General features: G+C 36.4%; 3 protein-coding genes across 3 annotated transcripts; all 3 read right to left on the bottom strand.

Moving 5' to 3' along the window:
- Window positions 4,500–7,991, bottom strand: LOC109836318. Its single transcript, XM_020404180.1, has 4 exons — window positions 7,495–7,991; window positions 6,671–7,291; window positions 5,773–6,507; window positions 4,500–5,136 (listed from the first exon to the last, which is right to left on the bottom strand). The coding sequence occupies exons 1-4, from the start codon at window positions 7,989–7,991 to the stop codon at window positions 4,500–4,502; spliced, it is 2,490 nt and encodes an 829-aa protein (XP_020259769.1).
- LOC109836313 lies at window positions 11,846–14,716 on the bottom strand. Its single transcript, XM_020404173.1, has 2 exons — window positions 13,988–14,716; window positions 11,846–12,482 (listed from the first exon to the last, which is right to left on the bottom strand). Exons 1-2 carry the CDS (start codon window positions 14,665–14,667, stop codon window positions 11,846–11,848), a joined length of 1,317 nt encoding a protein of 438 aa, XP_020259762.1. The 5' UTR covers window positions 14,668–14,716.
- Window positions 14,924–16,065, bottom strand: LOC109836310. The gene is made up of 2 exons (XM_020404171.1): window positions 15,752–16,065; window positions 14,924–15,548 (listed from the first exon to the last, which is right to left on the bottom strand). Exons 1-2 carry the CDS (start codon window positions 16,063–16,065, stop codon window positions 14,924–14,926), a joined length of 939 nt encoding a protein of 312 aa, XP_020259760.1.

Genomic DNA, 16,426 nt, shown 5'->3' with positions numbered 1-16,426 from the left:
TAACTATATTTAGGTTCATGTTAACTATAGTGTTTCCAGTATTAAAGTTGGTGTTGTCAGTGTTAACTATATTTCAGTTCAGTTCTGTTAACTATATTCATGTTTAATTGTTTGCAGCTATGGTACTATGAAATGACTGGGATTAAAAGATATGCCTTAAGCAATAGATTCAAACCACCCCTCACTAACTGGGTGAAGATTGGTGAGAAGTATGGATCTTTTAGAAAGCGCACAATAGTTGCCAAGGCTGCAAAAGCTAGCATCCAGGTTGTACATAAACCAATAGCTGAAATTGGCCCATCCGATGAGAAATATCCAATCAGAAGGCCATTGATGAGGCTTAGAAGGGATGCGCTCATACCACAATTTCCAGTCGTACATAGGGAGGAGAAGAAAGCAGCAGTAAGGAAGAGGAAGATTGAAGAAGAAAAGAAGGAAGAAGAGAAGGAACATGAGAAGAGATGGTCAATAGGTTTGGTAAGTTCTAAGGTGCTAAATATTATCACAAGAATACATAACATGTTAGCAACAATAGATAACATGTTTTCTACAACAGTTAACATGTTAGCAACAATAGATAACATGTTTTCTACAAAAGTTAACATGTTTGCACAAGAGTTAACATGTCAGCAACAAGAGTTAACATATTAGCAACAAAAGTTAACATGTTTCAACAAGAGTTAACATATTATCACAAGAGTTAACATGTTAGCTACAAGAGTTAACATGTTACCAGAGAGAGTTAACATGTTAGCAATAAGAGTTAACATGTTACCTATAGATGATTGAAGAACCTTTAATTATCTGTGTCAATTGTAGACCACTTACTGTTAACCTTTATAAACTTGATGTTAACTCTTTGTTATTTCTAAATTATAGATAATGTCAACTTACTGTTAACCTTTATAAACTTGATGTTAACTCTTTGTTATTTCTAAATTATAGATAATGTCAAAAGCCATTGATGAGGCTTTCGAAAGGGAAGATGAGATTGAAACGTTACCAGTTGAGGAGCAACTGCAATTTTGGAGAAATGCTGCTAAAGTAAACCAGAGACTTTGCCGTACACTGAGGGTCTCGAAGAAATTGTATTGTCAAACTTTCATGGACGAGATTCGTAGACTTAACGAAAAGGTTAAGGGGTTGGACGAATCTTGTGACATAGTAGATCCCTTGATTTTAAAGAACAATGTGAAGAAGCTTATTGCACAGCAGCTGAAAGGAAACCCTACAGTGGAAGAAGAAGAAGAGGACAAGCATGAAATCGATGACGACGTCACCATGAATGAAGGTGTCGAGGAAATGGGCAAGAACGAAGAGAGAGAAGAAGTGACCAAGGATGAGGAGGACAAGCAGATGGTTGAGGATGAAGAGGGCTCGAATGGAGAGAGAGACGATGTTACCAAGAATGAAGTTGTCGAGGAAATGGGCAAGAGCGAAGAGAGAGACGAGGTGATCAAGGATGAGGAGGACAAGCAGATGGTGCAGGAGGAGGAAGGTGTGGTTGAGAAAGTTCCACTCAGCGAAGGATTGAAAAGGCCGAGGAATCCGGTGAGCAAAAAATATGTGGGTTATAGGAGTAGAGCTCCAAGCAAAAGAGCAACCAAGAAAGGTAAACTGGTTAGGACACCATTTACTGAGGATAAGAAACCGAGGGCTAAGGGATTGAAGTTGAAAGAAGGTGAGCACAAAGATGAACCCATTGTTGTTGGTGACACCCCAAAGAAAATAACAGTTTACCATGACGACAGTGTTGGCAAGTGGGATGTGCTAAAAAGCACGTATTTAACAGATGTGGATCGTGCTGCCTTAAAAGAGGTGAATGAGGGTATCCCTGATGTAGGCACGTTTAGCTTACGAGTGTTAGATAGCGCTGGGGCTTTTGTACATAACTACAGAATACCAAAAAATGTTGCAGAGAAACTCTCAGCTGAGGAGAACAAATGGCTCGAGCAGTACTGCAAGGAGAAATGTAGCCCGTAAGTGCTGATTTCAAAATGTAAAGCTTTCACGTTTAAATTTAAGCAACAAGGGTTAACATGTTAACCACGAGTGTTAACATGTTAACAACAAGAGTTAACATGTTAGCAACAATAGTTAACATATTATCCACAAGACTTAACAGGTTAGCGAAAAGAGTTAACATGTTATACACAAGAGTTAACAGGTTAGCCACGAGAGTTAACATGTTATCCACAAGAGTTAACACATTAGCAACAAGTGTTAACATGTTATCCACGACAGTTAACATGTTATCTACGACAGTTAACATGTTAAGTAATTTAATGCTAACTCTTTAATATTAACTGTGAAACTCTGTTTTTTGCTTGTTATGTTTGTGCGTTTAGATGTTAGCTTTCATGTGAAACTCTGTTTTTTGCTTGTTATGTTTGTGCGTTTAGATGTTAGCTTTCATGTTTTAAATTTTAACCATCTGTAACTTATTGCTTGTTAAGGTACGTATATGTCATAACTACTAATAACAGCGCAATTACATACCCGGAACTATTGTATATGATCCGCGGGGGAAGACTCGATGACAAAGTAACAGAGGCATTCTTAGATAGATTACGGCTATGGCTGCAGTTGCCAGAGAACGCTGAATTAAACAAGCAGTACGGGATTGTATCTATATATTTCTGCGTAAGGCCAATCCTCATATAATTAGTTAACAGATAAGCTCTTATATTTAACATGTTAACCAGAATAGTTAACATGTTATCCACAAAAGTTAACATTTTTTCCATAAAAGTTAACATGTTATCTATAAGAGTTAACATATAGCCACAAGAGTTCACATGTTAACTACAAGGGTTAACATATTAGCAACAAGAGTTAATATGTTCTCCATAAAAGTTAACATGTTTTCCACAAAAGTTAACATGTTCTCCACAAGAGTTAACATGTTTTCAACAAGAGTTAACATGTTCTCCACAAGAGTTAACATGTTTTCCACAAAAGTTAACATGTTCTCAACAAGAGTTAACATGTTTTCAACAAAAGTTAACATGTTCTCCACAAGAGTTAACATGTTATCAACAAAAGCTAACATGTTCTCCTTAAGAGTTAACATGTTTTCCAAAAAAGTTAACTATATGAACTTGAACCATGTTCACATATTAAAGGCCGCTCTTTCTTAATGTGTTAATTTTGTGTAACAGCATTCACTCTATGAAGACGAGGCTCATCTGCGGCTATATGAACTATATGAACTTTATATACAACAACATATTGCCGCTGGCCGATCAATACTCATATTGCCAATTGTTCGTCATGACCATTGGCATTGTGTCGAAGTTAGATTGAATGAAAATTTAGCGTTGCACTATAGTTCGGTAACTCCCGAAGCTTACCTTGAGCCCGTTAACAAAATTATAAACTTCATGGACCATATGAAGGCCCCATTCGATCTTGAAAAGGTGTGTAGGACATTTCAATATAAGGAAATCCCCCATGCGAGTCTCAAAAGGGAAGGTACATTAACATATGAACCTTATTTTATTAAAGAATTTTCGTCTCCAAAACTTACCGTTAAAATGTATTTATGTTTTGTTATTTGTAGCTACGATTGTGGGATATACGTATACCTTTATGTACGGGCTATCCTACAACAAGGTGATGTTCTGTATGCCCCCCCCGCCGATGATTCGTCTGTGGTAGTGCGTGCAAGGCTTGCTGCGGAACTAATAAAAGAAGGCTGGGAATTCAGAAATAGGAATTCATAATTTTCAGCTTGTATGGTGTATTAACAGCTAATGAACTAGTGCCCGAAGAAAGTTAACATGTTAGATGCGTAAGTTAACAATTACATCATGTCAGCTTCACTTGTTAAATATGGAAAAAGTTTATAACATGTCAGGTTCACTTGTTAAATAATACCGTATACGGATAAAGTTAACATGTTATCATCAAGAGTTAACATGTTTTTTACAAGGGTTAACATGTTATCAGCAAGGGTTAACATGTTAGCGAATAAAGTTAACTTGTTTGAAACAAGAGTTAACATGTCTGCGACAAGAGTTAACATGTTTGCTACAAGAGTTAACATGTATGCCACAAGAGTTAACATGTATGCCACAAGAGTTAACATGTTTTTGACAAGAGTTAACATATTAGCAATAAGATTTAACATGATTGCAAAAAAAGTTAATGTGTTACCCAACATGTTATTTACAAGAGTTAACATGTAATAGGTTTAGCTTAATAACCTGCCAAGAAAATTTTATATGTTAACTGTAACTTAACAATCTAACTGAGTAACTTTACAGACCCAAGTAAGATAACATTTTCATTATAATTCACATTGGCATAGATATATTTCAGTTCATATACACAGTTAACTACAAAAGTATTACAAACACCCAAACATATTTCAGTTCATATACACCGGTAACTACAAAAGTATTACAAACACCCAAATATGTTTCAGTTCATATAAACAGTTAACTACAAAAGTATTACATACACCCAAAAGTGTTTCGACAAATCCGCAACTCATATCAATCGGCGATCGGTTCATTGCAAGATGCGCGGTTGTGGCCTTCGGTGTGGCATCGAGAGCATTTCAAAGGTCGTTTGTACACTGTTCGGTTGTTGATACGTCGTGTTTTATTTCTCCCCTTTCTTTTGATAGTATGTGGTGGAAGTAGCTCGATCTCATCCCTTGGCACGCTTCGTTTCTCATAATCTGGTATAGGATAGAGAATCGGGTCATAGCTCTTTTTAAATGCTTCTATGGACATAAACCAATCGCAATATTGGTAAATGTCTCTCTTCATGTACGAGATGATTGCACATGCATGTTTACACGGAATCCGCATGACGTCCCAAGCACGGAAAGTGCATGTCTTCTTCTCCAAATCAACACGGGTAGTTTTATGTGCTTGCACTTCAAATATGTCAGCTGCAGCTTGCTTAACATCCAATGGACGACCTTTCTCTATATTTTCTTTAAGCACCATCTCTGCTTGTGGACAGAGATATCCAACCCATTTATCTGCAAGTAACCGGCGATTACTCATTCGAACCATTATCTGTTTACGGATATGCTCAACCATTTGCAGAATCCGTAGCATTCTAGCTTCCCTTATCCAATTATTAAAAGACTCAGCGACATTAGATGTTACGTGCCCATACCTGAAATTATATATAACTTTATAACAGGTCACAAATAAAGGTTAACAAATAATTGAATAGGGTTAACATAATAAAGGTTAACAGATAAGAGTTAACAGGTTATAAATAAGGGATGACACAAATAATTGAATAGAGTTAATTTTTTTGTATTACAGTTAACATGTTTACATATAATAGTTAACATTTAACAGTTAACATGTATCCCACAAGAGTTAACATGTTCTCCACAAGAGTTAACATGTATCCCACAAGAGTTAACATGTTCTCCACAAGAGTTAACATGTATCCCACAAGAGTTAACATGTTCTCCACAAGAGTTAACATGTATCCCACAAGAGTTAACATGTTATCAACAAGAGTTAACATGTATCCCACAAGAGTTAACATGTTATCAACAAGAGTTAACATGTTATCCATCAACAAGAGTTAACATGTTATTCACAAGAGTTAACATGTTATCAACAAGAGTTAACATGTTAGCCACGAGACTTAACATATTATCAACAAGACTTAACATGTTATCCACTCTGATATAGTTAACAGCTCTGATATAGAATTTAATAAATCCAAAGATAACATGCTAAATAGCATAAGTTCATACATTAGCATAGATATAGAACAGCCAAATAACGTTACCTTATTCCCGGGAAGAATGCATTTGCCCATTGATCAGGAGAGTAGTTCATAGCAATGTTGTATGCCCTTGGATCCATGTCATATATCTCTTTCATGTACTCATTCCATTCTGCTATTGTGTATTTATAACAAGCACTTTGGAGTAAGTTCCCAAGAACATGAGTGTCCTTCGACTTCATACCCAAGTCCTTAAGCTTTAACCTGAAATTTTCAACAAGATGTAGAACACACCTCGAGTGTAGAGCTTCTGGAAAATACTCTTTTACTGATTCTTTAATTCCTTTGTCCGCATCAGAAATTATAACCAATTGGTGGGGAGGATTGTAAGGGTCAGCCCTCTCATAAAGTATGGACCATAGACCTTGGAGGAACCACTTCCAATTCATCAAATTCTCTTGATCACATATGCAATACGCTAAGGGAAATATACCTTGGTTCCCATCGTATGCTATGGCCGAGAGGAGAATACCTTTATATCGATCCTTCAAAAATGTACCGTCCAAAAATAGAAGGGGTCTGCATCCACTCAAGAAACCTTTGATGCATGCAGCATAACAAACAAAGAGTCTCGAAAACCTCCCCTCATTCTGGTCAACATGTATGTAACTGCCGGGATTTGTCTCTTTTACCATGCGCTCATACCTAGTCGTGTAAGAAGAAACAAACCAACAAGTTAACATGTTATCCGTGTAGCTTAACAAGCGACCAAAAAAAGCTAACACATTATTGGGGTAACTTAACAAAAGTTAACATGTTATTTACAAGAGTTAACATGTTAGTCGTGAAACTTAACATGTTATCAATGTTATCAATGAACTTAACAAGGAACATGTTAACTATTTGTTTTAACAAGCAAACTTTGAAACTTAACAAGTTAATAATAAAGCTCAGCATTTACCATCGTAGTTGATCATACGACTCATATATATCCCCGTAAAGCTTCTCCTGTGCTCTCTCTTTCCCCCACCATATCTTACTGTAATCAATTCTAAGGCCGTAGTTTGTGAGGAACTCCTTTTGCACATCAACGGGTCGGATTTCTGGACGGACCTTCAGGAGTGGTTGTAACTGTGTTGCAATGAATTTACGGGATGCCCTTGAACGACCTGTATTTTGCCCGTACTGCCCACAAGTATGTTCATTAACAAACTTCTTGATCGATAGTCTATTTGCATTCTTAACAGGTGAAGCAAACAACATCCATGGGCACTCGTAAGTTTCTTTATATCGGCAATATACACGGATACGTTTTGGTTCGTTCTTTTTAAACTCATAATCAAACATTTTGGCCAGAGAATAGTATGTCAGCGCCAACCTTAATTCTTCAGCACTTTCAAATTCTTGACCCTCTTCAGTTAATGCATTATGCCACCAACCAGGAATCATTACTGTGTTGTTAATAATGTCATCAGAACGCACTACACTGCTACCACTGGGATTATCAATTGGAATTCTTTCAGAACCATGGTTTGCGGCAGAAGTACTATCAATAAACTTTGGCTTCAGTGTATTCATAATGCTGCACAAATATAATTGGTTTTTCTTAAAATAACAAATAGGACTTGTACTTAAATAATGCAGTACCCTTAAGAGTTAACAAATATGCCCTAAAGCTTAACAACCTTCGGTAGAAAGTTAACATATATCAGTTAAAAGCTAACATTTAACCTGCTCTATGCAATTCATAAGTTTTCAAATAAATTAAGTGTAAATATAACTTACATTTCAGGAGGTTGCTTCGGGGTGTTCTCACATCTGGAAACATCTACATCTATATTAGCTCGAATATGGATCTCCAGACACCCGATATTACGGTTGTGCTCCACCATACACTCCATATCATCCTCATTCTCGATCTCAAAACTCAGATCAGGGATCCTTTCAGATTTATAAACCATTGATAGCGCATCATAAGGAACCTTCAACCTCTCAGCCACGTCGAACTTAAACTCAAAAAAAGAGGTTGCAGAAGTTACCCTTGAGAACACTGCTCTCTCACCCAAGGAAACCATGCAAATAAGGGGGCTCTCCGCCATAAATGAAGGGGATTTAAGAGGAGTTATGAAGGGCACTTTAGGACAAGTAGGGGGCTGAAGATCATAAGCCCTAACCGCAAAGATCTGCCCTTTGCACCATAAATACACTCTCTTCAAAGCCGAGTGGGTTAACAGGAGATATAACGGAGGGAGCGCGCCAAAATTTCCCCCCAAAACGGCCATCATCTCGCCTTAAATGCGACGGAGAGGTTTCGCCAGCGATCGGATCTCGTTTTCGAGGCACGGAGTTGAAGGCGGGGGTATTTTAGGGAGGCTGGGTGCAAATACGGGTGTGAGAACTGCTTTTAGGGCCCAGTTACATTTTTTTGAAAATTTAAGGGCTTAGCCACATGGGCCAAACTACAGGGGGCTGGGCCACATTGTTTTTTCAAGTTTGGGGCCTTGAAGCAATTTTTCCTTCTTTTTAAGCTCTCAAAAGAAAAGAAAATGAAAAGAAACAAAGCTGAGAACCTGCTCTCAGTTCTCAACAGTGGCTCTTCTTCTCCAAAAGAATCCCTGTCAAAGAGAAACAAACTAAAACCCTTACCAACTTCCAATCCCTCTTCAGAACATCTCTTCCTCCTCTTAAAACGTTCATGTAGCATCTGAACTTTTCCTGTGGCATTGGTGGAGAGGAAACAGAGTGTTTCCCTATGCTATTTTTAGAGAGAAGACATGGAATAGCGGTTTGTAGCGAGGAGGAATCTTGCACGAACTCTTGTTTGGAATTTTCAGCGGCATTGAGGCAAGATTATCCTCATCCAAACCTTCTCTAGTTGAATTTATGGCAAGTTAAAAATGAGATATTTTCATGCTTGAGTTTAAACTGTTGTTTTAAAACAAATTAGTTCTTGATGATAAATGTTAATCAAATGCTAGAACTTTAATTTTGTTTCCTCATTGTTGATATTAGACTCATGATCATGATCATTAGGGATGGAATAAATTTTGTTTCTAATTTATTAATCAAGTTTAAATCATGTTCAAATCTTAGAGGAATAATTAAGTAAATTCGCATGTTTAGTAACGATGCTTAAATCATAGGTCTGTGATTTTCCTAAATAAATGTGAATCTGATTAAATGAAATATTACCTCTGTTTTTTGTGTGAATCTTGTCATGTGTGATTAATCACTTTGATAGTTATGTGTAAATTCAAGAGAAAGACATGTTCATTTGACTAACAACACATTCTGTAGAAAACTAAAACACGTATATAACCTTTAACTGAAAATTTTAGATAGAAAATGAACTCCAAATTGAGATAAACTAGGGCCAAATGAAAGGTATGTGAATGTAGTTTCTAAAATAAAAAACAAATCTTAAAAAGAGTTTGTATAAAGAAAGATATACTCTTTTTATTAATGACACATCCTTCAGAAAAACTGCTATATGTGTATGATGTTTAACTGAAAACTGGGTATAGAAAATGAACTCCAAATTGAACTAGACTAGTGCCAAATGAAATATATGTGAACCTAATTTCTAAAACTGAAAACCATTCATAAAAATAGTTTTCTTAGAGAAATATATGCTCATTTTACTAACAGAAGTCCCGACTATTTTCCTGCTCGTTTTGTGGAGCTATGTTGCACCGTTTTGAGATGCGTTCGCGAAGTTTTGAGCCGCTTGATGTTACACGTGTAGTCATGAATATATTGTGTTACACATTTGAGAATCTCAAGAGAATTATGACGAGTTTTGATTTGCTTACATTTGAGATAGAATATTATTATACAGTTATACATATGTGTGGATATCGTCGATGAGCACCGCTCAGTACCACTTGGGATAGGGCATCGATATATCCATTGTACAGAGCATTGAGTCGGGTCTTAGGATACTTAATCTAGTAGTCCATTCTGCACTAGGGTACGATGAGGCTTGTGAGCCGTATTTCTAGGATGTCTATTTGGTAGTCTGTTGCGTACTCTTGTTCCGTACATAGACGCGATGAGACTAATGAGTCGTGTACACTATTTAGGATACCGACATGGTAGTCCGTTGCGCATGATAATGCGATAAATCAGAAACTTGAAAGGAGTTTCATTGTGATGATTTTTGATAGCCTAAATTTTGGTGGACGCCAAAAGTGATTATGACACATTATTGAGGTATTCGATTGAGATACCCGGTTATGCGAGTATACGAGATACATATGCTGATGTCTATTATGATGCTTTACTTTCCAGTTATATTTTGATTTGCTAAGTTCAGTATTTATATTTAGTTATCTACAATTTGAGACATACGGTATATACATGAGGGTTTCCTTGTTTGGATTATTTCGCTCGAGGTACCGGTCTCGTGTTGTGGGTTTCTAAATATTGATTTCCTTTAGATAGTTTGTCTTTAATTCGGTGTTAATACTTAGTTATCTACCATTTGAGGCATACGGTATATATATGAGGGTTTCTTTATTTGCATTATTTTGCTCTACGTACTACGTCTCATGTTGTAGATTTCTAAGTATTAATACCATTAGATTCGGAAAAAAATGATATATGTAGACTATGCTTAATAGATAGAATCTCAACTTCATCTAGTAGCCCTTCCCGAGGGTGGATGGAGGTAATCTTGCTGTAGCGATCTGTGTATTAACAGCTAATGAACTAGTGCCCGGAGAAAGTTTATAACATGCTAGATTCGTAAGTTAACAATTATATCATGTCATCTTCACTTGTTAAATATGGAGAAAGTTTATAACATGTCAGGTTCACTTGTTAAATAATACCGTATACGGATAAAGTTAAAATGTTATCCTCAAGAGTTAGCAACAATGGTTAACATGTTACCAACAAGGGTTAACATGTTATCAGCAAGGGTTAACATGTTAACATGTTATCAGCATGAGTTAACATGTTCTCAATAAGAGTTAACATGTATACAACAAGAGTTAACATGTATCCCACAAGAGTTAACATGTTATCAAAGAAAGTTAACATATTTCAACAAAAGTTAACATGTTCTCCACAAGAGTTAACATGTTCTCAACAAGAGTTAACATGTATGTCACAAGAGTTAACAAATTCTCCACAAGAGTTAACATGTTTGCAACAAGAGTTAACATGTTTGTTACAAGAGTTAACATGTTTGCCACAAGAGTTAACATATTTGTCAAAAGAGTTAACATATTAGCTATAAGAGTTAACATGTTTCTAACAAGAGTTAACATGTTATCCATCATGTTATTTACAAGAGTTAACATGTAATAGGTGTAGCTTAATAACTTACCAAGAAAATTTTATATGTTAACTGTAACTTAACAATCTAACTGAGCAACTTTACAGACCCAAGTAAGATAACATTTTCATTATAATTCACATTGGCATAGATATATTTCAGTTTATGTACACAGTTAACTACAAAAGTATTACATACACCAAGATATGTTTCAGTTCATATAAACGGTTAATTACAAAAGTATTACATACACCCAGATATGTTTCAGTTCATATAAACATGTTACCAACAAGGGTTAACATGTTATCAGCAAGGGTTAACATGTTAACATGTTTTCCACAAGAGTTAACATGTTTGGCACAAGAGTTAACATATTAGCTACAAGAGTTAACATGTATGCCACAAGAGTTAACAAATTCTCCACAAGAGTTAACATGTTTGCAACAAGAGTTAACATGTTTGTTACAAGAGTTAACATGTTTGCCACAAGAGTTAACATGTTTGTCAAAAGAGTTAACATATTAGCTATAAGAGTTAACATGTTTCTAACAAGAGTTAACATGTTATCCATCATGTTATTTACAAGAGTTAACATGTAATAGGTATAGTTTAATAACTTACCAAGAAAATTTTATATGTTAACTGTAACTTAACAATCTAACTGAGCAACTTTACAGACCCAAGTAAGATAACATTTTCATTATAATTCACATTGGCATAGATATATTTCAGTTTATATACACATTTAACTACAAAAGTATTACATACACCCAGATATGTTTCAGTTCATATAAACAATTAACTACAAAAGTATTACATACACCCAAAAGTGTTTCTTCAAATCCGCAACTCATATCAATCGGCGATCGGCTCATTGCAAGTTGCGCGGTTGTGGCCTTCGGAGTGGCATCGAGAGCATTTCAAAGGTCGTTTGTACACTGTTCGATTGTTGATACGTCTTGTTTTATTTCTCCCCTTTCTTTTGATAGTATGTGGTGGAAGTAGCTCGATCTCATCCCTTGGCACGCTTCGTTTCTCATAATCTGGTATAGGATAGAGAATCGGGTCATAGCTCTTTTTAAATGCTTCTATGGACATAAACCAATCGCAATATTGGTAAATGTCTCTCTTCATGTACGAGATGACTGCACATGCATGTTTACACGGAATCCGCATGACGTCCCAAGCACGGCAAGTGCATGTCTTCTTCTCCAAATCAACACGGGTAGTTTTATGTGCTTGCACTTCAAATATGTCAGCTGCAGCTTGCTTAACATCCAATGGACGACCTTTCTCTATATTTTCTTTAAGCACCATCTCTGCTTGTGGACAGAGATATCCAACCCATTTATCTGCAAGTAACCGGCGATTACTCATTCGGACCATTATCTGTTTACGGATATGCTCAACCATTTGCAGAATCCGTAGCATTCTAGCTTCCCTTATCCAATTATTAAAAGACTCAGCGACATTAGATGTTACGTGCCCATACCTGAAATTATATATAACTTTATAACAGGTCACAAATAAAGGTTAACAAATAATTGAATAGGGTTAACATAATAAAGGTTAACAGATAAGAGTTAACAGGTTATAAATAAGGGATGACACAAATAATTGAATAGAGTTAATTTTTTTGTATTACAGTTAACATGTTTACATATAATATGTTTTCGACAAGAGTTAACATGTATCCCACAAGAGTTAACATGTTATCAATTAGAGTTAACATGTATCCCACAAGAGTTAACATGTTATCAATTAGAGTTAACATGTATCCCACAAGAGTTAACATGTTCTCCACAAGAGTTAACATGTATCCCACAAGAGTTAACATGTTCTCCACAAGAGTTAACTTGTTTTCGACAAGAGTTAACATGTATCCCACAAGAGTTAACATGTTAGCAACGAGAGTTAACATGTTTGCCACAAGAGGTAACACGTTAGCTACAAGTGTTATTATGTTATCCACGACAGATAATATGTTAAGTAGTTTAATGCTAACTCTTTAATATTAACTGTGAAACTGTGTTTTTTGCTTGTTATGTTTTTGCGTTTAGATGTTACTTTTCATGTTTTAAATTTTAACCCTCCGTAACTTATTTCTTGTTAAGGTACGTATATGTCATAACTACTGATAACAGCGCAATTACATACACGGATCTACTGTATATGATCCGCGGGGGAAGACTTGATGATAAAGTAACAGAGGCACTCTTAGACAGATTACGGCTATGGCTGCAGTTGCCAGAGAACGCTGAATTAAACAAGCAGTACGGGATTGTATCTACATATTTCTGCGTAAGACCAATCCTCATATAATTAGTTAACAGATAAGCTCTTATATTTAACATGTTAACCAGAATAGTTAACATGTTCTCCACAAAAGTTAACATGTTATCTATCAGAGTTAACATATAGCCACAAAAGTTCACATGTTATCTACAAGAGTTAACATGTTAGCAACAAGGGTTGACATGTTTTAAACAAAAGCTAACATGTTTTCCACAAGAGTTAACATGTTTTCTACAAGAGTTAACATGTTCTCAACAAGAGTTAACATGTTCTCCACAAGAGTTAACATGTTTTCGACAAGAGTTAACATGTATCCCACAAGAGTTAACATGTTCTCCACAAGAGTTAACATGTATCCCACAAGAGTTAACATGTTCTCAACAAGAGTTAACATGTTCTCCACAAGAGTTAACATGTATCCCACAAGAGTTAACATGTTCTCCACAAGAGTTAACATGTTTTCGACAAGAGTTAACATGTATCCCACAAGAGTTAACATGTTATCAACAAGAGTTGACACGTAACCCACAAGAGTTAACATGTTAGCAACGAGACTCAACATATTATCAACAAGACTTAACATGTTATCAACTCTGATATAGTTAACAGCTCTGATATAGAATTTAACAAATCCAAAGATAACATGCTAAATAGCATAAGTTCATACATTAGCATAGATATAGAACAGCCAAATAACGTTACCTTATTCCCGGGAAGAATGCATTTGCCCATTGATCAGGAGAGTAGTTCATAGCAATGTTGTATGCCCTTGGATCCATGTCATATATCTCTTTCATGTACTCATTCCATTCTGCTATTGTGTATTTATAACAAGCACTTTGGAGTAAGTTCCCAAGAACATGAGTGTCCTTCGACTTCATACCCAAGTCCTTAAGCTTTAACCTGAAATTTTCAACAAGATGTAGAACACACCTCGAGTGTAGAGCTTCTGGAAAATACTCTTTTACTGATTCTTTAATTCCTTTGTCCGCATCAGAAATTATAACCAATTGGTGGGGAGGATTGTAAGGGTCAGCCCTCTCATAAAGTATGGACCATAGACCTTGGAGGAACCACTTCCAATTCATCAAATTCTCTTGATCACATATGCAATACGCTAAGGGAAATATACCTTGGTTCCCATCGTATGCTATGGCCGAGAGGAGAATACCTTTATATCGATCCTTCAAAAATGTACCGTCCAAAAATAGAAGGGGTCTGCATCCACTCAAGAAACCTTTGATGCATGCAGCATAACAAACAAAGAGTCTCGAAAACCTCCCCTCATTCTGGTCAACATGTATGTAACTGCCGGGATTTGTCTCTTTTACCATGCGCTCATACCTAGTCGTGTAAGAAGAAACAAACCAACAAGTTAACATGTTATCCGTGTAGCTTAACAAGCGACCAAAAAAAGCTAACACATTATTGGGGTAACTTAACAAAAGTTAACGTGTTATTTACAAGAGTTAACATGTTATTAACAAGAGTTAACATGTTATTTACAAGAGTTAACATGTTAGTCGTGAAACTTAACATGTTATCAATGTTATCAATGAACTTAACAAGGAACATGTTAACTATTTGTTTTAACAAGCAAACTTTGGAACTTAACAAGTTAATAATAAAGCTCAGCATTTACCATCGTAGTTGATCATACGACTCATATATATCCCCGTAAAGCTTCTCCTGTGCTCTCTCTTTCCCCCACCATATCTTACTGTAATCAATTCTAAGGCCGTAGTTTGTGAGGAACTCCTTTTGCACATCAACGGGTCGGATTTCTGGACGGACCTTCAGGAGTGGTTGTAACTGTGTTGCAATGAATTTACGGGATGCCCTTGAACGACCTGTATTTTGCCCGTACTGCCCACAAGTATGTTCATTAACAAACTTCTTGATCGATAGTCTATTTGCATTCTTAACAGGTGAAGCAAACAACATCCATGGGCACTCGTAAGTTTCTTTATATCGGCAATATACACGGATACGTTTTGGTTCGTTCTTTTTAAACTCATAATCAAACATTTTGGCCAGAGAATAGTATGTCAGCGCCAACCTTAATTCTTCAGCACTTTCAAATTCTTGACCCTCTTCAGTTAATGCATTATGCCACCAACCAGGAATCATTACTGTGTTGTTAATAATGTCATCAAAATGCACTACACTGCTACCACTGGGATTATCAATTGGAATTCTTTCAGAACCATGGTTTGCGGCAGAAGTACTATCAATAAACTTTGGCTTCAGTGTATTCATAATGCTGCACAAATATAATTGGTTTTTCTTAAAATAACAAATAGGACTTGTACTTAAATAATGCAGTACCCTTAAGAGTTAACAAATATGCCCTAAAGCTTAACAACCTTCGGTAGAAAGTTAACATATATCAGTTAAAAGCTAACATTTAACCTGCTCTATGCAATTCATAAGTTTTCAAATAAATTAAGTGTAAATATAACTTACCTTTCAGGTGGTTGCTTCGGGGTGTTCTCACATCTGGAAACATCTACATCTATATTAGCTCGAATATGGATCTCCAGACACCCGATATTACGGTTGTGCTCCACCATACACTCCATATCATCCTCATTCTCGATCTCAAAACTCAGATCAGGGATCCTTTCAGATTTATAAACCATTGATAGCGCATCATAAGGAACCTTCAACCTCTCAGCCACGTCGAACTTAAACTCAAAAAAAGAGGTTGCACAAGTTACCCTCGAGAACACTGCTCTCTCACCCAAGGAAACCATGCAAATAAGGGGGCTCTCCGCCATAAATGAAGGGGATTTAAGAGGAGTTATGAAGGGCACTTTAGGACAAGTAGGGGGCTGAAGATCATAAGCCCTAACCGCAAAGATTTACCCTTTGCACCATAAATACCCTCTCTTCAAAGCCGAGTGGGTTAACAGGATATATAACGGAGGGAGCGCGCCAAAATTTCCCCCCAAAACGGCCATCATCTCGCCTTAAATGCGACGGAGAGGTTTTGCCAGCGATCGGATCTCGTTTTCGAGGCACGGAGTTGAAAGCGGGGGTATTTTAGGAAGGCTGGGTGCAAATACGGGTGAGAGAACTGCTTTAAGGGCTCAGTTACAGTTTTTTAAATATTTAAGGGCTTAGCCACATGGGCCAAAG

The sequence above is a fragment of the Asparagus officinalis genome, chromosome 4, assembly GCF_001876935.1.
Source record: "Asparagus officinalis chromosome 4, Aspof.V1, whole genome shotgun sequence".
Taxonomy (NCBI): domain Eukaryota; kingdom Viridiplantae; phylum Streptophyta; class Magnoliopsida; order Asparagales; family Asparagaceae; genus Asparagus; species Asparagus officinalis.
This window is presented reverse-complemented; position numbering and strand designations above follow the sequence as displayed.

Bases quoted from the DNA above. Each gene is read 5' to 3' on its own strand.
- LOC109836318 (XM_020404180.1), bottom strand. From the start codon at position 7,991: ATGGCCGTTTTGGGGGGAAATTTTGGCGCGCTCCCTCCGTTATATCTC. The intron at 6,508-6,670 runs GTAAATGCTGAG...ACTTTTGTTAAG, and splicing joins TCGTATGATCAACTACGATG to TTACCCCAATAATGTGTTAG. The intron at 5,137-5,772 runs GTAACGTTATTT...ATATAATTTCAG, and splicing joins GCATTCTTCCCGGGAATAAG to GTATGGGCACGTAACATCTA.
- LOC109836313 (XM_020404173.1), bottom strand. From the start codon at position 14,667: ATGTTAACTTGTTGGTTTGTTTCTTCTTACACGACTAGGTATGAGCGC. The intron at 12,483-13,987 runs GTAACGTTATTT...ATATAATTTCAG, and splicing joins GCATTCTTCCCGGGAATAAG to GTATGGGCACGTAACATCTA.
- LOC109836310 (XM_020404171.1), bottom strand. From the start codon at position 16,065: ATGGCGGAGAGCCCCCTTATTTGCATGGTTTCCTTGGGTGAGAGAGCA. The intron at 15,549-15,751 runs GTAAGTTATATT...ATATTTGTGCAG, and splicing joins CCGAAGCAACCACCTGAAAG to CATTATGAATACACTGAAGC.